The following is a 25,591-nucleotide window of genomic DNA, read 5'->3' as shown; positions in this document are numbered from 1 at the left end:
TCATATGAAGGAATATGCCTACCTGATTTAGGGGACATAGTGAACAGTCGGGAGTTGGGGCTAATTTCATTGTAAAACGTTTCCTTGGTGTTAAATACAGTCTGTGAACAAACTGAAAATGTATAAGTTGATGGTTCGGATTACGGGATGCCAAGGTCATATTTTTCCATGGTCTGTTCCAGTTAAAGGATTATTCAGATTCAATTAGATCTGTGTACCATACTTTCCTTCTAGCTATGTCAGAGAGAATAAGAGCTTTCCAAAAGTTGTTTATATATTATAGAGATCAGTCTTTTTGGGAGCCCAGATAATTTATAAAAAAATCTCATCATTGGATGGTTCAGTAGTTGGGTTTCCCAAGGGACTGTGCCACTAGAGATCCTGGTTCGAATCCAGGCTCTGTCGCAGCCGGCCGCGACCGGGAGACTCAGGGGCGGCGCACAATTGGCCCAGCGTCGTCCAGGGTAGGGGAGGGAATGGCCGGCAGGGATGTAGCTCAGTTGATAGAGCATGGCGTTAGCCCCAGCCATAGCCCCAGCCATAGCCCCAGCCATAGCCCCAGCCATAGCCCCAACCATAGCCCCAACCATAGCCCCAGCCCCAGCCATAGCCCCAACCCCAGCCATAGCCCCAGCCATAGCCCCAACCATAGCCCCAGCCATAGCCCCAGCCCCAGCCATAGCCCCAGCCATAGCCCCAGCCATAGCCCCATCCCCAGCCATAGCCCCAGCCATAGCCCCAACCATAACCATAGTTCCCTGAGCCACGCTCTCACTTTTCACACCAAGTTTATTATTGTTGTGATTACTCTGCAAACCACACACAGCTGGTAGAAGATCACTTCCCCCTGGGATGAGCAGAAAATATGAGCCCCATAAACAAAGCCACGGGGAAAATGGGCCGTTGTTGTTTTTGTGAATTATGAACAGCGAGATACATGCCTGGGGGCAGCAGCATCGTCGTGCCACATTGTTTGGAATGAAAATGAAAAGCAGCTTTTGCATCTCTTTTTGGAAGCTTTGGGGTGTGTGTGTGTGTGTGTGTGTGTGTGTGTGTGTGCGTGCGTGCGTGCGTGCGTGCGTGCGTGCGTGCGTGTGAGAGAGAGAGAGCGCTCTCATGTACATGTGTACTCGCCTGCCTCTCTCTCTCTCTCTCTTTGTGTACGACATGACTGTAATCACTACCAGCCAGGCTTGCAGCAGAAAAAGTTACCAACATTCACTTTCTCCATATTGATTCCCTATTTTGACATTACATTTGAGGTATATTTCTGCATATGTACCAAGATGTTGAAATAAACCTAAACCCTCCCTCTTCCCACCCTTCACCCACAGCACCAGGACCTGGATGCCAACAAGATGACGTCGTCCAACCTGCTCAAGTCAGAGTCCTCCACACTGTCCATGAAATCCATGAGCTCCACCCTGGATGACGGCGAGGTAAAGAAGATCATGGAGGAGTGTAAGAGGCTGCAGATGGAGGCACAGCGGCTACGGGAAGAGAACAAACAGATCAGGGTAAGAACCAAGGAGCACTTTAAGGGGACATCTGGGATTCAATCAATGACTTTATACACTGAGTGTACAAAACATTAAGAACACCTGCTCTTTACATGGCATAGTCTGACCAGGTGAATCCAGGTGAAAGCTATGAACCCTTATTCATGTCACTTGTTAAATCCACTTCAATCAGTGTAGATGAAGGGGAGGAGACAGGTTAAAGAAGGATTTTTAAGCCTTGAGACAACTGAGACATGGATTGAGTATGTGTGGTCCACCACCCTAAGGACATCCAGCCAACTTGACACAACTGTGGGAAACATTGGAGTCAACATGGGCCTGCATCCCTTTTGGAATGCTTTCGACACCTTGTAGGGTCCATACCCTGACGATTTGAGGCTGTTCTGAGGACAAAAGGGGGTGCAACTCAATATTAGGAAGGTGTTCCTAATCTTTTGTACACTCAGTGTATATCATTCATTTTAAAGGACTCAATCAATGGCTATATCTCATTAATTTAAAAGTAAAACAAATGGAAGTAGCAGCCCCAGATGGCCCCTTTTAAAGGGGAAAGGCAATGAGTCAGACTCAGGAGCAGCACAGCCCGTCACCTCCCCTTTAAGTAATGCCAGAGGCGGAATGGCTCTTGGCCGCTCCAGTCCGGGGGTCCAGATTGCACTAACAGAGCCCCCCACCCACTGTTGGGAAGTTAAGTGTGTTAAAAGATGGTGCCTGGCGGAGTCTCAAGGGGATTCGGTGGAGATTTAGACATCCCCTTTGAATGAATGAGTGAATGAATGACATTACCTATCTTTGACTGAGGGTTGTGGATAATACTGATGGTCATTTTCCCCCCCTCTTTCTCTCTATTTCAATTTTTATTCGCTTTATTTCTCCATATCTATCCCTCTCTCCCCCCTCTATCCCAATATATCTCTCTCTCGCTTGCTCTCTCTCTCTTGCTCTCTCTATTTCTCCATATCTATCCCTCTCCCCCCTCTATCCCTCTCTCTCTCACTTTCTCTCTCCCCCCTCTCTCTCTCTCTTTCTCTTTCTGTTTCTCCATATCTATCTGTCTCCACCCTCTCTCTCTCTCTCTCTCCCCCCTCTATCCCTCTCTCTCTCTTTCTTCCTATCTCATCTTTCTCCTTCTCTCCCTCTCTTTCTGTTTCTCCCCCCCCCCTCCAGGAAGATGATGGCCTGCGGATGAGGAAGAGCAATGTGTTGTCCTCCTCCCAGCACTCCTCCCAGTCCATGGTGAAGGAGGAGGGTCTTAGCCTGCGCACGGTGGCACTCATCGTGCTCTTCTTCGTGGTCGGAGTCATCATCGGCAAGTTGGTCTTGTAAGAGCGAGCGGCTAGCGAGAGACGGCCAACCGCATGCTTTCGGGGGATTGAAACAAACGGATTTTGGAAATCTTTTTTTTTTATTCTTCTTTTTTTTTTTTATTCCATATCAGTGGGGGTAGTTTTGAAATCGTTAATTTATGTACAAATAAAAAAAGAAGATCCAAATAAAAATGTTATGAACAAACCAACGAGAGAGAAAAAAAATAACTTGTTACAAGATCTCTTTAATCATAACATAATCATTCTGGCCTACACCACAGGTACAATATGACCAGTAAGAAGGCGTAAAATGCAGATCATTGATAGTCATTTGAAGCTAAGGATTTTCTAAACACTGGGGGGTGCGATTGAGTCAGTTTGCGTTGTGTGAATGTCGTTTTCAAGGATTGTTGTTTCTTTTCACAAGAGGCCAGAGGCCGTGGGCATACTCTGTGTAAAGAATCCACTGTAACCCTACAGTAATGTAATGCCAGGGGGGGAGCACTCTTTTTGGCTCACCTCCTTTAGAACATGATTGACAGAGAGGCTTCAGAGAGTAGACGAGGTTATGCACAGGGCTACTGTCAACCAAACTGACTCCTCCAATCAGAGGCTTTGTATAGACCGGCTCCTCTGTGATTGGGGAACATCCTTAATCGACACAACAACCCGCCCCTCTCCCCCTGCCCCCCCATTCTCTGTTTTTTCCAAGCTAGAACATTTCCCCCCTCACCTTTTGATCACGAATATACGAGTTGGCAGTATATTCTTGATTGCATGCGTCCACAAAAGAGCATTGAATTTTTTGGGACATTTTTTCATTTAATTGAATTGCTTTCATCATTGTGATGTTTCTTTTCAGCCGTAGGTTTGCACAACTCTATCTTCAGATTTTTTTCCTTCTTTATTTAATTTAAATTGTTTTGTGATTTTGAAGGGATTTTTGTTTTAGGGAGTGAGGCATTATTAAAAAATTAATGCAGCTAAATGAACTCTGGATGGGTTGGGAATGAGTCACTGAATAAACTACTTACTGGATGTTTGACCTGTGACTGCTATTGGCAAGTTATTCTGCAAGGAAGGAAGGACGAGAGGGAGGGTGGGAGGAAGGAAAGAGGGGAGGGAGGGAGGGTGAAGAAGGAAAGAGGGGAGGGAGGGAGGGTGGGAGGAAGGAAAGAGGGGAGGAGGGGAGGAAGGAAAGAGGAGGGAGGGAGGAGGGAGGGTGGGAGGAAGGAAAGAGAATGGAGAAGGAAGAGGGGAGGGAGGGAGGAAAGGAAAGGAAAGGAGGGGAGGGAGGGAGGGAGGAAGGAAAGGGAGGGAGGGAGGGAGGAGGAGGAAAGGGAGGGAGGGAGGGAGGAAGGAAGGAAAGGGAGGGAGGGAGGGAGGGATGGAGGAAAGGGAGGGAGGGATGGAGGAAAGGAGGAAGGAAGGAAGGAAGGAAGGAAGGAATTAAGGAAGGAAGGAAAGGTGCATGTAGAAGTGAGTTTTGCTGAGGTTTACCTCCACAATAATACTGCTGTTGGTTTGTCTGTTTTTTGGTTCTTCTCTATGCCGTACATTGGTTGATCTGTCAGGCAAATGTAAGCAAATCATCATTTGAATGGTTTATGCTGTCCATTCACCATGCTGTGAATGTCAACTTAACTCTTAAAGATCATTTCTCCAACTGTATGGTCATCGTCGTTCGACCCGCTACGGTCAGCATCTATAAGTTTTGATGTTTGTTTGTTTGTTTCGCATTGGCTGTTTTCACTGCACTGAAGTCATGTTCATTTTAATGCACTATATTCTCAAGAATGTTTTTTCCCAGTATCTATCGATGTAACTGTTTTGTTAGTTGACGTGTCTCTGCGTTTAACTCATGACAAAAACAAAACCATACAAAAGCTATATCCTGAAGGGACCATTCTGTGACTACCTTTTGTGTCTGTCTCTACTGTTTTTGTTTGCTTTTTTCTTAACGGGATTCATGTCAAAAATGCCATACACTCAATTTCTTTCATCTCACTGTCGCATATTATGGATAAAAGAAGAATAACTTGCAGATGGAGGTATGGAGTTGAGGAAAGAGAGAGGGAGAGCGTAACATACTGTATCTACATGTGAGTGAAGGATGACTCTGCTTAGAGGGAGGGCAGAACAGGTCTGAGCTGAGCTACCCTGTACCAAGGGTTGTGAAAACACTAAAATTGACCTGTCCACCATCGTAATCCATGTAAGCAGTCAGCAACTGTTTTGTATGTATATAAATAAGTCTAAGAACTATTCCTAGTCAAGTAGTCAGTCGATGGTGTCTAACCTTGATGGACTATGTAGCATCTTAATAAATTAAATGAATAAAGACCCTACCTAATTCTGTGTGACGTAATTTCCTCTTTGTTCAACGAACCGGTCCGGTAAACAATTACATTTTTCATCCTCTGGCTGAGGAAGCCGACAGCCCTGTTGACCGGTTTCATCTATTTAACACATTAGCTTGTATCAAGTCGAAGTGCTAATTTCTCTGGTGTTTGGTATCTGTCAAGCTCTTCACCGTGTCCTAGGGAAGAGGGACTTAGTTGGATGACGCTACTTTCACATGTCTAGATTAAATATTGGAGAGCGAAATGTCATCATCTGAAATTAGCATTTCCCTCACAGCCCAATACATCACCACTGACATCTAGTGCTACATTAGCTATAGATTGGTTGCTTTATTTGGCTGTGGTTCTCGCAATGTTTTTTTATTTTTATAGTTGAAAACGATGTTTCCTTCTGTTAATTGGCTTTCAATGTGTGGTGGTGTTAAATGAGAAGTTGTTTTATTCATGTTATTCTATCTTTAACACCCTGCAAACGTTCTGTCAGCACATCAGGTTTTGGTAGTTAAGCATGAGGAAAGTGAAGTGTGACCTCCTGAGGTACACCTAGAGTCAGTAGGAACTGTGGTGTTTAAATTGGCGGGGTGACGGGACCTAGATACTGTACATCTGGAGACTGTTGTGGAAATGACCCCGCATTCATTTACATTTTTCGATTCAGCTTGGGAATTGACATTTCCAAGAAAAATAGCAATGGAATGTTCTCAGAACTGTGATAATGATAATCGACCCTATTCGACGCACCTGAAAACAAGTCAACTCAGAAATACCCTGAGCATTGACACCGTGTGTTGACGTGTGCCAATTTTCCATCGAGAATGTTTATATACACTTAAAGAAGGAGGCGTTTACACCAGCAGACTTGTCATAGAGATTTAGGAGGAAATGGATGGTTTCCAATCATTCTCTTCACAGACTTTACAGACCTATAGTCTGGTGGATGAAACACTACAGATGGTTTTTACTCACAGTGACCACAGGAAAACCACATTAGATGTTATTTGTTTGAGTTTTGGCCCTTGACTGGGTTGGTTACAGTGGTGCCTGTAGAGTACCTACAGTGCATTTAGAAAGTATTCATACCCCTTGACTTTTTCCACATTTTGTTGTGTTACAGCCTAAATTCAAAATAGATTCAAAATATTTTTTCTCTCACCCATCTACACACAATACCCCATAATGAAAGTGAAAACATGTTTTTAGAATTTGTAGCAAATGTATTGAAAATGAAATTTGCTATGACACTCCAAATTGAGCTCAGGTGCATCCAATTTCCTTTGATCATCCTTGATGTCGCTACAACTCGATTGGAGTCCACCTGTGGCCAATTCAATTGTTTGGACATGATTTAAAAAGAAACACACCTGTCTATATAAGGTCCCACAGTTGGTGTGCATATTAGAGCAGAAACTATACCATGAAGTCCAAGAAACTGTCTGTAGATCACTGAGATAGAATTGTGATGAGGTATATATCTGGGGAAGCATATCATTTTTTTTGTTGAAAGTGTAAAATGGAAAAAATATGGAAGTACCCAGACTCTACCTAGAGCTTGCCGTCCGACCAAACTGATCAACGGGGATGGAGGATCATGGTCAGGGAGGTGACCAAGGTCCCAATGACCACTCTGACAGAACTTCCTTGGCTGAGATGGGAGAACCTGCCAGATGGACAACAGTCTCTACAGCTCTTCACCAATCTGGACTTTATGGGAGAGTGGCCAGACAGAAGCTACTCCTGAGAAAAAGGCACATGACAGCATGCCTGGAATTTGCAAAAAGGCACATGGACGATTCAGAGCATAAGGCAAAAGATTGTGGTCTGATAAGACAAAAATGTAGCTCTTTGGCCTGAATGCAAAGCGCTATGTCTGGAGAAAACCAGGCACAGCTCATCACCCATCTAACACCATCCCTACCGTGAAGCATGGTGGTGGCAGCATCATGCTATGGGGATGCTTTTCAGTGGCAGGGACTGGGAGACTGGGAAGGATAGAGGGAACAATGAATGGAGCCAAATATAGGCAAATCCTTGATGAGAACCTGCTTTAGAGTGCAAATAACCTTAGACTGGGGTGAGAATTTACTTTCCAACAGGACAATGACCCCAAGCATACAGCCAAAGCAACGCTGGAATGGCTTCAGAATAAGAATGTGAAAGTCCTTGAGTGGCCCAGCCAAAGCCCAGACTTGAATCCCATTGAAAATCTGTGGAAAGACTTGAAGATTGCTGTTCACCACCACTCCCCATCTAATTTAACAGAGCTTGAGAAAATCTGCAAGGAAGAATGGGAGAAAATCCCCAAATCCAGATGTGCAAAGATTATACAGACGTACCCAAGACGACGCAAAGCTGTAATCGCCACCAAAGGTGCTTCTACTAAGCATTGACTCAGGTATTTGAATACTTATGTAAATTAGATATTTCTCTATTTAATTTTCAATACATTTGCAAACATTTCTAAAAACATGTTTTCACTTTGTCATTATGGGGTATTAGTGAGAAGAAGAAAAATATATATTGAATCCAATTTGAATTCAGGCTGTAACACAACAACATGTGGAATAAGTCAAGGGGTATGAATACTTTCTGAAGGTACTGTAGCTATTTGAATGCGGGCAGACTCTGACAGAGTGTCCCAGAAAGTGCCTGTCTATGGCTAAATTGCCTTTTAGGCCTGAATTATGTCAATCCTAAATTAGCTTTTGCCGATGTTGGAACCCCATACCAGCAAATCTCACTCTACGTATCTAGCTGACTCAATTTATATTCAAATGAATGTCTGTCACAGGAGAGATGGTGCAGATGTAACTGTCTTCCAAGAAACGGAATCCGCTGTAGGGTGAGACGTGAAGGTGTCACAGGTCAGGACTGTATTCAGTTTAAAGGTTGTCCTCCCCTTTCTGATCGAGGGTTGTGACTTTAATCCAACAACTCTTGTCTAGCTCTCTCACCCCTTTTATTTTAATGAATCTGGTACTCATTGAGGTTTGTTCAATAAAATTGATGTCTGGCTGCGTTTCCAAGTTGGAAAACATATCAAACATTACTGTCCAAGTACACTACATCAAACTATGGATCAAGCACACTTATTCACCATCAAATAGGTTTCTTGGTGTTAACTGTATGCAATAATTAGTATTGGCAATCTGCAGACTATTGTTTGTAACTTGTTCAAGCACATGGGGGAAATAATCCACCTTCCTGCTTCTAATAGTTTGAGCAACAAGTAAACCAGCATATGTTGAGCTTTTATTTGTTTTCCTTTGCAGACATAAGTGTAACCCTGAACATTTTTGAATGGCCCTCAATGCAGAAATATTTGTCTGACAAGGAAGCCGATTGGATGCAACTCATTTCAACCTGTAAATATGGTCAAGCAAAGACTGTGTTACAATTTTGATACATGGGACCATTACTGTCTAAATAGGATTTGGAGCAGGAGTATGCCAGATCTGTTGGAGTCATAACAAGTAGCACTCATTGTATTTTGGGGGGGGGGGAGAACAATAACTGCTGTAGCTTTTCCAGTAACATTTTCAGGAATTTGTGCTGGCTCTTAGGTGCAGATGATGTGGTATAGAGCCTTGCCATTAGAAACAGTAGCTGTTTTAGGGGTCCTTCAATCGCACTCTACCGACTTCTGTGGCGGGCCGGGCGCATGCACACTGATACCGTCGCCAGTTGGACGGTGTTTGCTGCGTCTGGCTTCCGGGTTAAGCGAGCAGTGTGTGAAGAAGCAGTGCGGCTTGGCAGGGTCGTGTTTCGGAGGACGCATGGCTCTCGACCTTCGCCTCTCCCGAGTCCATAGGGAAGTTGCAGCGATGAGACAATACTGTAACTACCAATTGGATATCACGAAATCTGAGAGAAAAGGGGTAAAACGTTAAAAAAATTATAATGAGGATTTCTCCTCAATTTTTCCAGATGAACATTAGGTCCTGATATACAGGCCCCTGTTCCTGGCAGCAGATGGGGCTATAGTACAGTACCCATAATGCAGCAGATCTGTGGTCGTACACAGCACTTTATTTGTTTCGAAGAGGAAAGGAGTTAACATTTCATAATAGCGATGCATTCTCAGAGCCAGAGAAGCTAACGCACAGCTGATATCATTTTTATGGGGCAGATGTAGCTCATATACGCACAAAAAGAATGGGATTTTCTTAACAGAGCTTGAAATGAGAGCGAGCGTGTGAGAGAGGAAGCCTATCGAAGTCATGGGTGGAAACAGTGATGTAAAGCTTTTCACCAGTTTGGCTTTGCAGCGATGGTTAATGTGTGGGCTCTATTATATATATAACAGGGTAAAGGCTGCCATCCATATCCATACGATGAGGTGAGATGCTCCAAAAACAATTTCAGCACGTTGGCCCTTGCTGTCCATTTTCTCTGTAGTCTACATTCTAAAGACTGGTTCAAGTGTTCTCTTACAGGGCATTAGTAAGACAAACCCACCGAAATGTCTGAGGTTTGGAAACCCTGTTTCTCTGAAAGGAAACCTTACTCAGCATTGTTTGGCTTGCCTCCTTTCTACTTATTTTATGGAGCAGGAAGTATGACACTTTTCAGAGACCCCACTTCAGAATCCAGACTTTCCCACAGTTGGTAAAGCTCTCCAGATAATTGAATGTCTGAGCACATGTTTAGATTGGCATTGTGCATCAGGTACAATGGCACTACAATGGTTTTGGTTCTGATTTTGCTAACAATACTCACTGGCTAAACGTTCGTCCAAAGTCAACTGCTCAACGAACATCCCATTCAACTAACTCCGCGATGGGACACAGCGACATGTCCCTGGAAGCAGTCGACGCTCCGTTGTTTCACCAAATTGGGGGCAGTTAAAATAAGCACTTTTATAATTTCTGTTTAATGGATGCCTTTAACGAGCAACTGGCTTGATCGCAAACAGGTTGGCCCATAATTCGCCCTTGCCTGACGCTCAGCTTTTATGGCGCGCAACTGAAACCGCAAACAGACTATGAAAAGCAGTCGTTCCCTGCCCTTCCTCAGTCATCAGCACCCTCCACCCAGCCATCCTGGAACATAACCATGGTGGATCCATGTGTTGTTATTGGCCCAGTGGTGGAATGTGGATTTAGGAGGCTTTAGAGTCCATTTAATGACAATCCTGCACGTTAGTGTTCTGATAAATGCCAGTCATCTTCCGTCTCCCCCCTTGGTTTTTAGTTAGATTTTCAATCCAAGCCTGGAGTACACTTTCTCAAACCCGAAAGATGACCTCATGGGGCTAGCAGTCACAATCACCATTAGGAGAGGAGTTAATCTGAACAGTATGTTGTCTTTGAAAGTGACTCATATGCCTCTTCTCCTCCTTGGCTTTTTCTGACTGCACCACTGGAGCCAGCTACAATCTTTCGTCCGTTCTTTCACAGAACAACCGCAGTCTTTTCCTATTTTATTACTCCAATGCTGACTTAAAAATAATAGAAATGGTCAACTACCAACGCAAAATGATAATCATCACTGGAACTATAAATATCCTGGAAAGAGGTGAATACTGACAGTAGATTGTACAGTGCAACTCTTGAAGTGGACTTCGGAAAGTGCCTGGACGTTTCAACTTCAGCTCATCTAAGTTTGGAGAGAGGAACGTTCTGCAACCAATTATTTAGAGTTCCTCTGACCCATAGTTAAATAAATAGGAACACAGTGAGCATTCTCAGTCCATTCAGTCTGAATCTCAACTTGAGAAACATGCATGCACCTCAAACCTTCACTAAAATGTCTCATTTATGTCAATGCACAATTTACTCTAAATTTTAAATCTACACAAAATATTCAGTAACACTTTATAATAACTTTTATTAATAAGCCATTATAAATGCTTTATATACTGAACAAAAATATAAACGCAACATGCAACAATTTCAAAGATTTGACTGAATTACAGTTCATATAAGGAAATCAATCAATTGAAATAAATTCATTAGGCCCTAATCTATGGATTTCACATGACTGGGCAGGGGCATATAGGTCCACCCACTTGGGAGCCAGGCCCAGCCAATCAGAATTAGTTTTTCCCCACAAAAGGGCTTTATTACAGACAGAAATACTCCTCAGTTTCATCAGCTGTCTGGGTGGCTGGTCTCAGACGATCCCGCAGGTGAAGAAGCCGGATGTGGAAGTCCTGGGCTGGCGTGGTTACACGTGGTCTGCGGTTGTGAGGCCGGTTGGGCGTACTGCCATATTCTCTAAAACGATGTTGGAGGCAGTTTATGGTAGAGAAAGGAACATTCAATTCTCTGGCAATTGCTCCGGTGGACATTCCTGCAGTCAGTGTGCCATTTGCTCGCTTCCTCAAAACTTGAGACATCTGTAGCATTGTGTTGTGTGACAAAACTGCACATTTTAGAGTGGCCTTTTATTGTCCCCAGTACAAGGTGCACCTGTGTAATGATCATGCTGTTTAATCAGCTTATTGATATGCCACACCTGTCAGAGAGATAGATTATCTTGGCAAAGGAGAAATGCTCACTAACAGGGATTTAAACAAATTTGTGCACAACATTTGAGAGAAATACGCTTTTTGTGCTTATGGAACATTTCTGGGAACTTTTATTTCAGCTCATGAAACATGGGACCAACACTTTACATGTTGCGTTTATATTTTTTTTCAGTATAAATCGTCATACATCATACAGTTATAATGTTTATAATTGTTTATAAAGGTTTACAAATAATGAAATACTTAAAAGTTTAGTTACACGATTTATTGTTAATTCATGACAGTTATTATAAAGTGTTACCCAAGTTTCCTGTCTATTACAAATTATCTTCTAGCTAAAATATTATCTACATTATTTACAAATCGCAATAATTTTCCTTTTGCAGAGTATGGGTACATTGTGTTATAGGCTGGCTTAACTGTGAGCATTCTAATCAAATGCCTCCAACCAGATATTACTCTGTGTTTTACTCAGTGAGTTATGCTCCAGAAGTTAGAGCTAGATAGCAATGCTTCTTGTGTGAGCCAGATGACAGTTAGTTCTCACATGGAAGCACTCATGTCTAGCATCTGGGCTTTCAAACTTGGACCATTTGTTTGGAAAGCCTGTTAGATTGGAGAATCCAGCATTTACTGTAGTACTGAAGTGACTGTTTCGCCTTAAGGATGAATATTTCACACTCAATTCTTAAATATTCTTTATTATTATTATTATGATTCATTATTATTCATGTCACAATCATTATTAATTATTAATTTCACAGCCAGCTCTTTTTTTATTTTAGAAGATTGACTTTAATGTACCATGATAGAAATGATTTCTCATGCAGCTGGTTAGTAAATCAATATGATAGATGTAGATATTTAGAAATACGAGAAAGAAGCAGGACAGACTGTAAATAACATTTAAAAACACAAAAACAATGCAATAATTACAGCAATATCTTCCCTTTTAATATAACAATTAATTTAACAATGACAATAAATATGGTTTGTAGGATAGCATTGTAAACTAGGGTCCAATTAGTGCACTTGTCAGGTGTGGTTTTCCTCCATCAAAAATGAACACATTAGATTAGGAGCTGTTGATGAGACACACGTTTGTGTTTCCTCTTTGATATCCAGTTCCTGATTTGCACAATCTGAAGTCAATATTGGTCTTGTTTTTTTTGTCCTTTGTTTATTAGAAAATATACTACATTATGTAATTTGAAGGGAAAATAACTATTTTGAGAAAGGAGCTCTGATGAGTCTTAAGCATTTGCCAAAAGGCATCTCTGGTGTAAAAGAAAACAAAGTGATGCATGTATGGTATATAATATGATAGATATGCAACTTGTATACACAGTCAGTGTATGTACAGTTTTCTTGTACATATTGTTCACTGGAATATCATCGGAATGACAGTTGTTGACACTTGTTGAATGTTCATCAGTTTACTTTTACACAACGTCAAGAGCATCAAAACTGCTGATGTCATTGTCATATGATTGACATGTTCAGGTTGCTGAACATAGTTAGAGTACCATCCTTTACAAATCATTCTCTCCTGAAAAGCCATCTATTATGTGGTCTGCCGTTATCTTGATATTGAGGAGGAGCACATGGAGCTTCCTCATACACTGTGAGCAGTTCCGCCATCGTTCAGTTTGTCTCTAGAACACACAGCATCAAACCCACACTAAAGAGACCAGGACTAGGACAAAGCTTGGTTGCCATGGCAGGTTCTTGGCTCCACTAGCTGCTAGCTTGAGCTGGTTGGTGTGGTGATACGACGTGGGGGCGTCCTCCTCGCCACAATGCACCATGGGGGCCTGGTAAGATGTGGGCCTCTTCTGGGGCCGGTCAGGGCTGGAGCCATCCGTCGGCCTCTCACCGATGAACAGCAGAGGGCGCCGTCGATGGTCCATCTCCGTCTTGAACAGCTCGTACTCCTTGTGCGGCAGCTTGATCCCCAGGATGGTACACCCATCCGTGGGGGTCACGTCTTGCTCCACCCCCACCTCCCAGCCCCCCGCCTTCCCGCAGCTTCCCCGCCGGGTCTCGTTGAGCACCCTGGCCGTGGCCCCCTCCAGGATGGTGACACTGACCCAGGTCACCTTGAAGACGAACTCGGTGCCTCCCGCCACCTTGGCCGAGGGGTCTCCCTGAGCGTAGTGGCCCGAGGCCTGCAGGGTGAAGGTGGGCTGGCTGCAGGAGGGGTCCGAGTAGTGGCGGTAGAAGCCTTCCCAGGAGTGCTCATCTGGGCGGAAGGTGAAGTCTCGGGTGAGGAAGAGGACGGCGGGCCGGGCTTCGCAGCGTTGGCTCACCCAGCGGCCGTCCAGAGATGGAGGGGCCGATGCAGGGACACGGGGAAACACTGGGGGGCGTTGTTCCGAAGCCCGGAACACCAGGGCGCACGCCGGGCAGGGGTGGATGTGGTGCTGGAGGAAATAAATATGTTAAGGTAATGGTTAGGGTTATATTATATAACTGTCATCCAAAATGGCACGCTACTTAATATGAAGCCATGTATTGACCAGACATGCTAAATAGTATGCTCGGATATTGGGACACAGTTTTATGCTTGAGTTAGTTAGTTTATCACCATGGAAGGCATTCAACATCAGATAAAGATAGAGAGAGAATGACTACATTTCTTTATAATGTCCTGAGATACCATTTCATTAAAATCCCTGCCTTGATCTGCATGTACAAGATATATACAGTGGGGAGAACAAGTATTTGATACACTGCCGATTTTGCAGGTTTTCCTACTTACAAAGCATATAGAGGTCTGTAATTTTTATCATAGGTACCCTTCAACTGTGAGAGAACAAAAATCCAGAAAATCACATTGTATGATTTTTAAGTAATTATTTTGCATTTTATTGCATGACATAAGTATTTGATCACCTACCAACCAGTAAGAATTCCGGCTCTCACAGACCTGTTAGTTTTTCTTTAAGCAGCCCTCCTGTTCTCCACTCATTACCTGTATTAACTGTACCTGTTTGAACTCGTTACCTGTATAAAAGACACCTGTCCACACACTCAATCAAACAGACTCCAACCTCTCCACAATGGCCAAGACCAGAGCGCTGTGTAAGGACATCAGGGTTAAAATTGTAGACCTGCACAAGGCTGGGATGGGCTACAGGACAATAGGCAAGCAGCTTGGTGAGAAGGCAACAACTGTTGGCGCAATTATTAGAAAATGGAAGAAGTTCAAGATGACGGTCAATCACCCTCGGTCTGGGGGCTCCATGCAAGATCTCACCTCGTGGGGCATCAATGATCATGAGGAAGGTGAGGATCAGCCCAGAACTACACGGCAGGACCTGGTCAATGACCTGAAGAGAGCTGGGACCACAGTCTCAAAGAAAACCATTAGTAACACACTACGCCGTCATGGATTAAAATCCTGCAGCGCACGCAAGGTCCCCCTGCTCAAGCCAGCGCATGTCCAGGCCCATCTGAAGTTTGCCAATGACCATCTGGATGATCCAGAGGAGGAATGGGAGAAGGTCATGTGGTCTGATGAGACAAAAATATAGCTTTTTGGTCTAAACTCCACTCGCCGTGTTTGGAGGAAGAAGAAGGATGAGTACAACCCCAAGAACACCATCCCAACCGTGAAGCATGGAGGTGGAAAAATCATTATTTGGGGATGCTTTTCTGCAAAGGGGACAGGACGACTGCACCGTATTGAGGGGAGGATGGAAGGGGCCATGTATCGCGAGATCTTGGCCAACAACCTCCTTCCCTCAGTAAGAGCATTGAAGATGGGTCATGGCTGGGTCTTCCAGCATGACAACGACCCGAAACACACAGCCAGGGCAACTAAGGAGTGGCTCCGTAAGAAGCATCTCAAGGTCCTGGAGTGGCCTAGCCAGTCTCCAGACCTGAACCCAATAGAAAATCTTTGGAGGGAGCTGAAAGTCCCGAAACCTGAAGGATCTGGAGAAGATCTGTATGGAGGAGTGGGCCAAAATCCCTGCTGCAGTGTGTGCAAACCTGGTCAAGACCTACAGGAAACGTATGATCTCTGTAATTGCAAACAAAGGTTTCTGTACCAAATATTAAGTTCTGCTTTTCTGATGTATCAAATACTTATGTCATGCAATAAAATGCAAAATAAACACTTAAAAATCATACAATGTGATTTTCTGGATTTTTGTTTTAGATTCCGTCTCTCACAGTTGAAGTGTACCTATGATAAAAATTACAGACCTCTACATGCTTTGTAAGTAGGAAAACCTGCAAAATCGGCAGTGTATCAAATACTTGTTCTCCCCACTGTATATATATTTTAGGGGGTAGATCAGCTTTAATATTGCAGATAGATTGTAGCTTCCATCAATGTAATTGTCTGCATCATTTCCAATTCCCCATATATTTTTTGGTAAATATATACAGTACCAGTCAAAAGTTTGGACACACCTACTCATTCAAGGGTTTTTCTTAATATTTACTATTTTCTACATTGTAGAATAATAGTGAAGACATCAAAACTATGAAATAACACATATGGAATCATGTAGTAACCAAACAAGTGTTAAACAAATCAAAATATATTTTATATTTGAGATTCTTCAAATAGCCACCCTTGCCTTGATGACAGCTTTGCACACTCTTGGCATTCTCTCAACCAGCTTCACCTGGTATGCTTTTCCAACAGTATTGAAGGAGTTCCCACATATGCTGAGCACTTGTTGGCTGCTTTTCCTTCACTCTGCCTTCCAACTCATCCGAAACCATCTCAATTGGGTTGAGGTCGGGGGATTGTGGAGGCCAGGTCATCTCCATCACTCTCCTTCTTGGTAAAATACCATTACACAGCCTGGAGGTGTGTTGGGTCATTGTCCTGTTGAAAAACAAATGATAGTCCCACTAAGCCCAAACCAGATAGAATGGCGTATCGCTGTAGAATGCTGTGGTAGGCATTCTGGTTAAGTGTGCCTTGAATTCTAAATAAATCACAGACAGTGTCACCAGCAAAGCACCCCCACAGCATAACACCTCCTCCTCCATGCTTTACAGTGGGAACTACACATGCAGAGATCATCTGTTCACCCACACTGCGTATCACAAAGACACAGCGGTTTGAACCAAAAATCTCAAATTTGGACTCCAGACCAAAGGACACATTTCCACCGTTCTGATGTCCATTGCTCGTGTTACTTGGCCCAAGCAGGTCTCTTCTTCTTATTGGTGTGCTTCAGTAGTGGTTTATTTGCAGCAATTCGACTATGAAGGCCTGATTCACACTGTCCCCTCTGAACAGTTGATGTTGAGATGTGTCTGTTACTTGAACTCTGTGAAGCATTTATTTGGGCTGCAATTTCTGAGGCTGGTAACTCTAATGAACTTAACCTCTGCAGCAGAGGTAACTCTGGGTCTTCCATTCCTGTGGCGGTCCTCATGAGAGCCAGTTCCATCATAGCGCTTCATGGTTTTTGCGACTGCACTTGAAGAAACTTTCAAAGTTCTTGAAATGTTCCGTATTGACTAAGCTTCATGTCTTAAAGTAATGATGGACTGTCGTTTCTCTTTGCTTATTTGAGCTGTTCTTGCCATAATATGGTCTTGGTCTTATACCAAATAGGGCTATCTTCTATCTTCTATCCCCCCCCCACACACACACACACCTTGACTACCTCATGAAGCTGGTTGAGAGAATGCCAAGAGTGTGCAAAGCTGTCATCAAGGCAAACGGTGGCTATTTAAAGAATCTCTAATATAAAATATATTTTGATTTGTTTAACACTTTTTTGGTTACTACATGATTCCATATTTGTTATTTCATTGTTTTGATGTCTTCACTATTATTCTACAAGGTACACTTTTTTTATATAAATATAGAAAAACACTTGAATGAGTATACTGTACATATACATATATTATTTACATATATTTTCCTTAATTATTTCCCCCTAACCCTACCACCGCTCCCCTAATTGGAGTAAACTGTACACTATCTTAATGGAGTGTTCATATTGTCACCATAGCATTCTGCAGTGGTTGCTGGTAACCCGCTGGTCGATAGTACGTCCTCTTTGTCCAATCCGTGTGCACGTCCCCCAGGAAGAGCTCCTGAACCAGACCTCCATGGGGCTGATGCTGGGTCTCCACTCTCACCAAGCCCAGTTCCATCATTGAGAACCCCAGGGCACCCAGACAGTCCCTCCCTGCCTGGGCGTTGTACAGCTCGTAGAGGCGCCCGGGCACCATGCCGCCCAGGGTGAGGCCCACACACACATGGGGTAGACGGGTGGCCGGCCGGTGCATGGCGCCTTGGCTGTGGATGACGATGCCCACTTTGTGGAGGTGGTGCTCCGTCTCGGTGGCACCCCGGGTGATCCAGGACGCCTGGCGCAGACGGAGCTTGCCCCGGACCACCAGAGAGTAGGTGGGCTCCTCGCACCCGCTGTCAGTGTAATAGTGCTGCAGGGCCTTGAACAGGCGGCTCGGGTAGAAGGTGTAGGAACGGGTCAGGAACTCAGGGCCAGGCCGAACTTCACATCTACAGGGGATGAAGAGATTGAAGACAGATGGTTGAAATGAAATTATTGAATGAAACGATGGGATGAATGAAATGATGGATGGATGGATGGATGGATGGATTAATGAATTACTACAATTATGGATGGATGGATATATGATTGGTTCATTGATATATCAATTCACGATATGGAATTGTTGCGCAAACAATGATGTCTTAATCACCTGGGAGGACACCAACACCGAGCAGCACCTTCACAAAGCCAAAGAAGGCATATAGAAGAGCTTCCCTATTTATCATTACATTTGGTTGCCCCGGACATGTTACATGACCTGAAGCCAGTGTTCAGGAGTAGTGAACTACGTGTAGTTCAACTAGTAATTTAACTACATTTTGCAGTAGCTTGGTGGTAGTTTAACTAAATTCAACTCTTAGTAGTGTCTCCGGTAGTTAATGACTTTTTCGCCATGTAGCGATGTTGCTAACTACTGGAACTACACATTATTTAGTTTTTTTACAAAAATAAAATATGGGTGAAGTAGGTAAGAATTTCCTTTCTTTCTCAGCATCAGACCTTCCTAATTCTCGCTTGAAACGTTTTTGTGTTTAATAGGCCTAACTACACATTCTGTTAATAACATCTGACTCCAGAGTGATGTGTTCTTGCAATTTGTAGTCTATACGGAAGTCCAGAGAGGACATTTGAATAAAAAAACATTGTTCCCTCGTTATGTCGAGATCACGACTTATCTATCTCATGAGTTGTTTTGTTGAGGTCACAAGATCATTTTCTGGTGATCACGACATAACAAAAGTTGTTTTGTCGAGGTCACAAGATAATTTTCTAGTGATCACGACATAACAAAAGTTGTTTTGTCGAGATCACAAGATAATTTTCTCATCACGATGTAACAAAAGTTGTTTTGTTGAGATCAAGAGATAATCAAAAGTACCACGCATTATCAATTTATTTGTTCAGTTGCATGATAACCACCTCATCAAGGAGCCCTGTGGCTGCTTTGATCGCAATGGGCTCGTGGGGCATTTAAGCCCTGATTGATGCCTGACAGGCAGTCCTGTCTCCCAGGCTGTGTGTCGCCCCCAAGACCACAGCCAATCGCATGCAAGGAACAACGCAGCTAACTTGGCTAGTCTTGTGAGCTAGCAGGTTAGCTAGGTAATCTTGTTAACTAGCTAACTAGCAAGCTAGCTTGTTATCTATGCTGGTTATTAGCTTGCATAACTGATGTATGCAATTATAAGGCACCCTTCATGTTTTATGGATAATATTTAAATGTACAGAGTGGGTGAGCTCCATTCCCGACAGGCTGATCAGATTCAATGGCAGACTCAGAGGCTGATGTCCGGATGATACCTTGTAGGCTGTTTCATAGGTAAAGCTCTTCTGCTGTTCAGACTGCGGCTATGGAACCCTGACCTGTTCACCGGTCGTGCTACCTTGTCCCGGACTTGCTGTTATGACCCCCCTCTCTCTCTCTCTCCCTCTGAATGCTTGGCTATGAAAAGCAAACTGACATTTACTCCTGAGGTGCTGACCTGTTGCACGCTCTATAACCACTGTGATTATTATTTGACCCTGCTGGTCATCTATGAACGTTTGAACATCTTTAAGAACGATCTGGCCTTAATGGCCATGTACTCTTATAATCTCCCACCGGCACAGCCAGAAGAGGACTAGTCACCCCTCAGAGCCTGGTTCCTCTCTAGGTTTCTTCCTAGGTTCCAGCCTTTCTAGGGAGTTTTTCTTTGCCACGGTGCTTCTACGTCTGCATTGATTGCTCTCTGGGGTTTTAGGCTTAGTTTCTGTATAAGCACTTTGTGACTGCTGATGTAAAAATGGCTTTATAAATAAATGTGATTGATTGATTAGCGGTCAGTGCTTTATAGGCTGATGCATATAGTTCAGAGTGGGTGAAAATTGTGACGTCTGGTTTGCTTAATATAAGGAGTGTGAAATTATTTATACTTTTGCTTTTGATACTTAAGTATATTTTAGCAGTTACATTTACTTTTGATACTTAAGTATATTTAAAACCAAATACTTTTAGACATTTGCTCAAGTAGTATTTTTCTGGGTGACTTTCACTTTTACTTGAGTCATTTTCTATTAAGGTATCTTTACTTTTACTCAAGTATGACAACTGGGTACTTTTTCCACCACTGCTAACAACAAGCATAGATAACAAGCTAGCTAGCTAGCTATCTAGCTAACAAGACTACCTAGCTAACTATCTAGCTCGCTCGCTCACAAGACTAGCCAAGTTAGCTGCGTTGTTGCTTGCATGCGATTGGCTGTGGTCTTGTGGGTGGCACACATGTTGGGAGACAGGGTTGCCTGTCAGGCATAGTCCAGGGCTTAAATGCTCCACGAGGGCTTAGTACCCCCCACCAACTCTTAGCTCAAGGTAAGGGACATTTACCATGCTAACATTCTAACTTATAAACTGATAATGAACTCCAAACACAAATTAAAGCATGATGTTAGCATGAAATGTAACATCCCTTAGTGTAGTAATCAATAAAAACGTATGCACTGATCCACCGTGGGCTCTGCCACCTCTGCCATACTGTCAATCTATCTTTAATACTTCCACTCCTATTTATAGAGTTTATCTCGTGATCTCGACAAAACAATTTTTGTTATGTCGAGAACATGAGATAAATAAGTTGTGATCTCGACATAACGCGGTAAATCTTTTTTTATTCATGTCCTCTCTGGACTCCCGTAAGTCTATGACATTTCAGATTTAGATATTATAATTTTTCACAAAGTAGTTTATAGTGAACTCATTTTTCAAAGTAACTTTAGTTTAGCTTAACTTCTTCCAGTGTGAAGTAATTGGTAGCTTGGGAAACTATATTTTCAGAGTAGCTTCCCCAACACTGGCTGAAGCTGATATATTAGAAAAAAAGTGACTATTCAGAGCCTTTCTTTGGACAATGCAGAGAACTTGCCTGGTTGACACCCAGTTGCCCTCCAGTTTTGGGGGAATGTCGGCTGTGATTCTGACGCCGTCCTGCAGGTGGCGATACTGACACTGTGGCTCCCATTCCAGGCTGGTTGTATGGTTGGATGAAAATCCTAAGGGGGCTGTGGGTACCTCCCAGAGCTCGCTCCCTGACACAAGCACAGCTAGAACCAAGAAAACAAGAACACTCCCGGTTATCACTATTTCAATCAGATAAACACAGTTCGGATCTGTAGTAGCTAATTTAGATCTCAAACGTAACATCAACGATCCACCGAGTACTGTTTATTATACGAAACAGAAACACAAAAATATATGCTTGGAAGATGATTGTCAACCTCATCCATCACAAATTGGGGGTGACATACAGAACAACTAATAGCCAATGGAAATGATTCACTCCCTGAGCTTTTCAGGTCAGGGCCGGACTGGCCATCTGGCATTTCAGGCAAATGCCATATGGGCTGGTCCATTTTTAGCCCGGTGGGCCTGTCTAACTTGGCTTATAATGCGGGCCTAAAGGAAAACACTGGGCCGTTGTGTTCAAAATGCCGATTTCTGGTCCCAGTCCGCCCCTTTTTCAGGTCCGAACAAGATTTGGGTTCACGTTTCTGTAATTTTCCATGTAATGAGATGTGACTGGCTCCATTATAGGCCATATGTTGATTTGAATCAGACCCTGGCCACATGCACCAAGAGGATAGCTTCTAGGGTTAGCTGGTCACGTCAATCAGCCAACAGCTAGCCTCTAACGGCAACTTACATTTTCTAGTTTGGGGGATATGTCGGAGTGTGTGTGTTTGTGTGTTTGTGTGCGTGTGTGTGTGATAAAGAGTTACATCTAATGGCTGCAATTAAGGAGATTAAATTAGATGAATTAGTCCCTTTGGCACTTTTTATGTACTTTCCCAGTGTTGAAATAATCATAGCCCGATCAAGAGTAGCAAACACAAACATTGATAGCATGGTGCATTGACTCCTACCAAAAGCAATACATTTTTCTCCAATTTATTAGCATAACGGATCTGACGCATGCACATCTGCAATCTCCATCTTTCTGTCGACTGCTATACCCACATATTGTTATGTACCGTTTATGTGTATAAACTGGCCTTTGATGGGGCAAGGCCCACATCCATACAATTTCAACAGAGACCACCCACCCTGCTCTCCCTCACCCACGTTGCTCTCCCTCACCCACCCTGCTCTCCCTCCCTCACCCACCCTGCTCTCCCTCACCCACCCTTCTCTTCCTCACCCACCCTTCTCTTCCTCGCCCACCCACCCTTCTCTTCCTCACCCACCCTTCTCTTCCTCACCCACCCTTCTCTTCCTCGCCCACCCTGCTCTCCCTCACCTACCCTTCTCTTCCTCACCCACCCTTCTCTTCCTCGCCCACCCACCCTTCTCTTCCTCACCCACCCTTCTCTTCCTCACCCATCCTTCTCTTCCTCACCCACCCTTCTCTTCCTCGCCCACCCACCCTTCTCTTCCTCACCCACCCTGCTTTCCCTCACCCACCCTTCTCTTCCTCACCCACCCTTCTCTTCCTCGCCCACCCTTCTCTTCCTCGCCCACCCACCCTTCTCTTCCTCTCTTTCTGCTTCTATATCTATTCTCCTCTTGGTGTCATGTCTTTCTTTCCCTTGCTTAGTCCTTCTTAGTCTCTCTCTCTCTCTCTCTCTCTCTCTCTCTCTCTCTCTCTCTCTCTCTCTCTCTCTCTCTCTCTCTGTCTTTCTCTCTCTCTCTCTCTCTCTCTCTCTGTCTCTCTCTCTCTCTCTCTCTCTGTCTCTCTCTCTCTCTCTCTCTCTCTGTCTCTCTCTCTCTCTCTCTCTCTCTCTCTCTCTCTCTCTCTCTCTCTCTCTCTCTCTCTCTCTCTCTCTCCCTTTCTCTCTCTCTCTCTCTCTCTCTCTCTCTCTCTCTCTCTCTCTCTCTCTCTCTCTCTCTCTCTCTCTCTCTCTCTCTCTCTCTGTCTCTGTCTCTGTCTCTGTCTCTGTCTTGTCTCTGTCTCTGTCTCTCTCTCTCTGTCTCTCTCTCTCTCTCTCTCTTCTCTCTCTCTCTCTGTCTCTCTCTCTCTGTCTCTCTCTCTCTCTCTGTCTCTCTCTCTCTCTGTCTCTCTCTCTCTGTCTCTCTCTCTCTCTCTCTCTCTCTCTCTCTCTCCCTCTCTCTCTCTCTCTCCCTTTCTCTCTCTCTCTCTCTCTCTCTCTCTCTCTCTCTCTCTCTCTCTCTCTCTCTCTCTCTCTCTCTCTCTCTCTCTCCCTTTCTCTCTCTCTCTCTCTCTCTCTCCCTTTCTCCCTTTCTCTCTCTCTCTCTCTCTCTCTCTCTCTCTCTCTCTCTCTCTCTCTCTCTCTCTCAGTTCAATTCAATTTCAGGGCTTTATTGGCATGGGAAACATATGTTAACATTGCCAAAGCAAGTGAAATAGATAATAAACAAAAGTGAAATAAACTATAAAAATTAACAGTTAACATTGCAGTTCCAAAATAATAAAGTCATTTCAAATGTCATATTATATGCTAATAGTTAAAGTACAAAAGGGAAAATAAATAAACATAAATATGGGTTGTATTTACAATGGTGTTTGTTCTTCAGGTTGTCCTTTTCTTGTGGCAACAGGTCACAAATATTTAAGCTGTGATGGCACACTGTGGTATTTCACCCAATAGATATGGGAGTATGTCAAAATTGGGTTTGTTTTTCGAATTCTTTGTGAGTCTGTGTAATCTGAGGGAAATATGTCTCTAATATGGTCAGACATTTGGCAGGAGGTTAGGAAGTGCAGCTCAGTTTCCACGTCATTTTGTGGGCAGTGTGCACATAGCCTGTCTTCTCTTGAGAGCCAGGTCTGCCTCCGGCGGCCTTTCTCAGTAGCAAAGCTATGCTCACTGAGTCTGTACATAGTCAAAGTTTTCCTTAAGTTTGGGTCAGTCACAGTGGTCAGGTATTCTGTCACTGTGTACTCTCTGTTTAGGGCCAAATAGCATTCTAGTTTGCTCTGTATTTTTGTTATCTTTTTGTTTTCTCATGATTTGGTTGTGTCTAATTGTGTTGCTGTCCTGGGGCTATGTAGGGTCTGTTTGTGTTTGTGAACAGAGCCCCAGGACCAGCTTGCATAGGGGACTCTTCTCCAGGTTCGTCTCTGTGTAGGTGATGGCTTTGTTATGGAAGGTTTGGGAATTGCTTCCTTTTAGGTGGTTGTAGAATTTAACGGCTCTTTTCTGGATATTGATAATTAGCGTGTATCGGCCTAATTCTGCTATGCATGCATTATTTGGTGTTTTTTGTTGTACACTGAGGATATTTTTGCAGAATTCTGCATGCAGAGTCTCAATTTGGTGTTTGTCCCATTTTGTGAATTCTTGGTTCACAACCATAATTCTTGGTTCTATAACTGCTTCAAGTATTTTTTCCCAGATCCTAATTGGAATGTCGAATTTGATGTTCCTTTTGATGTCATAGAAGGCCCTTCTTGCCTTGTCTCTCAGATCGTTCACAGCTTTGTGGAAGTTACCTGTGGCGCTGATGTTAAGGCAGAGGTATGTATAGTTTTTTGTGTGCTCTAGGGCAATGGTGTCTAGATGGAATTTGTATTTGTGGTCCTGGCAACTGGACCTTTTTTGGAACACCATTATTTTTGTCTTACTGAGATTTACTGTCAGTGCCCAGGTCTGACAGAATCTGTGCAGAATATCTAGGTGCTGCTGTAGGCCCTTATTGGTTGGTGACAGAAGCACCAGATCATCAGCAAACAGTAGACATTTGACTTCAGATTCTAGTAGGGTGAGGCCGGGTGCTGCAGACTGTTCTAGTGCCCTCGCCAATTCACTGATATATATGTTGAAGAGGGTTAAGCTACATCCCTGTCTCACACCACGGCCCTGTGGAAAGAAATGTGTCTGTTTTTTGCCAATTTTAACCGCACACTGTTTGTGTACATAGATTTTATAATGTTGTATGTTTTTCCCCCAACACCACTTTCCATCAATTTGTATAGCAGACCCTCATGCCAAATTGAGTCAAAAGCTTCTTTGAAATCAACAAAGCATGAGAAGACTTTGCCTTTGTTTTGGTTTGTTTGTTTGTCAATTAGGGTGTGCAGGGGTCTGTCGTACGGTAATTTGGTAAAAAGCCCATTTGACATTTGCTCAGTACATTGTTTTCACTGAGGAAATGAACTAGTCTGCTGTTAATGATAATGCAGAGGATTTCCCCAAGGTTGCTGTTGATGCATATCCCACAGTAGTTATTGGGGTCAAATTTGTCTCCACTTTTGTGGATTGGGGTGATCAGTCCTTAGTTCCAAATATTGGGGAAGATGCCAGAGCTAAGGATGATGTTAAAGAGTTTAAGCATAGCCAATTGGAATTTGTGGTCTGTATATTTTATCATTTCATTTAGGATACCATCAACACCACAGACCTTTTTGGGTTGGAGGGTTTGTATTTTGTCCTGTAGTTC

General features: G+C 43.5%; 2 protein-coding genes across 2 annotated transcripts in view; one reads left to right on the top strand and one right to left on the bottom strand.

Annotated features, from left to right (window-relative positions):
* Positions 1-3,937, top strand: part of LOC121577959 (vesicle-associated membrane protein-associated protein B) — a 33,852-nt gene extending 29,915 nt beyond the window's left edge. The window contains exons 5-6 of the mRNA XM_041891965.2: positions 1,335-1,517; positions 2,688-3,937. Of these exons, the coding sequence (XP_041747899.1) occupies positions 1,335-1,517; positions 2,688-2,846 (342 nt within the window). The 3' untranslated portion in view covers positions 2,847-3,937. The remainder of the gene's footprint in view (positions 1-1,334; positions 1,518-2,687) is intronic.
* A 7,856-nt stretch (positions 3,938-11,793) lies between these two features.
* The window catches only part of LOC121577960 (protein APCDD1-like), a 29,658-nt gene continuing 15,860 nt past the window's right edge, over positions 11,794-25,591 (bottom strand). Inside the window, exons 2-4 of the mRNA XM_041891966.2 lie at positions 21,120-21,297; positions 17,645-18,164; positions 11,794-14,082 (exon numbers count right to left, since the gene is read on the bottom strand). Coding sequence (XP_041747900.1) covers positions 13,330-14,082; positions 17,645-18,164; positions 21,120-21,297 — 1,451 coding nt within the window. The 3' untranslated portion in view covers positions 11,794-13,329. The remainder of the gene's footprint in view (positions 14,083-17,644; positions 18,165-21,119; positions 21,298-25,591) is intronic.

Source organism: Coregonus clupeaformis, chromosome 12 (genome assembly GCF_020615455.1).
Source record: "Coregonus clupeaformis isolate EN_2021a chromosome 12, ASM2061545v1, whole genome shotgun sequence".
In the NCBI taxonomy this organism is placed as follows: Eukaryota; Metazoa; Chordata; class Actinopteri; order Salmoniformes; family Salmonidae; genus Coregonus; species Coregonus clupeaformis.
Note: the sequence above shows the minus strand (reverse complement) of the source record. Positions and strands in the feature narration are given on the sequence as shown.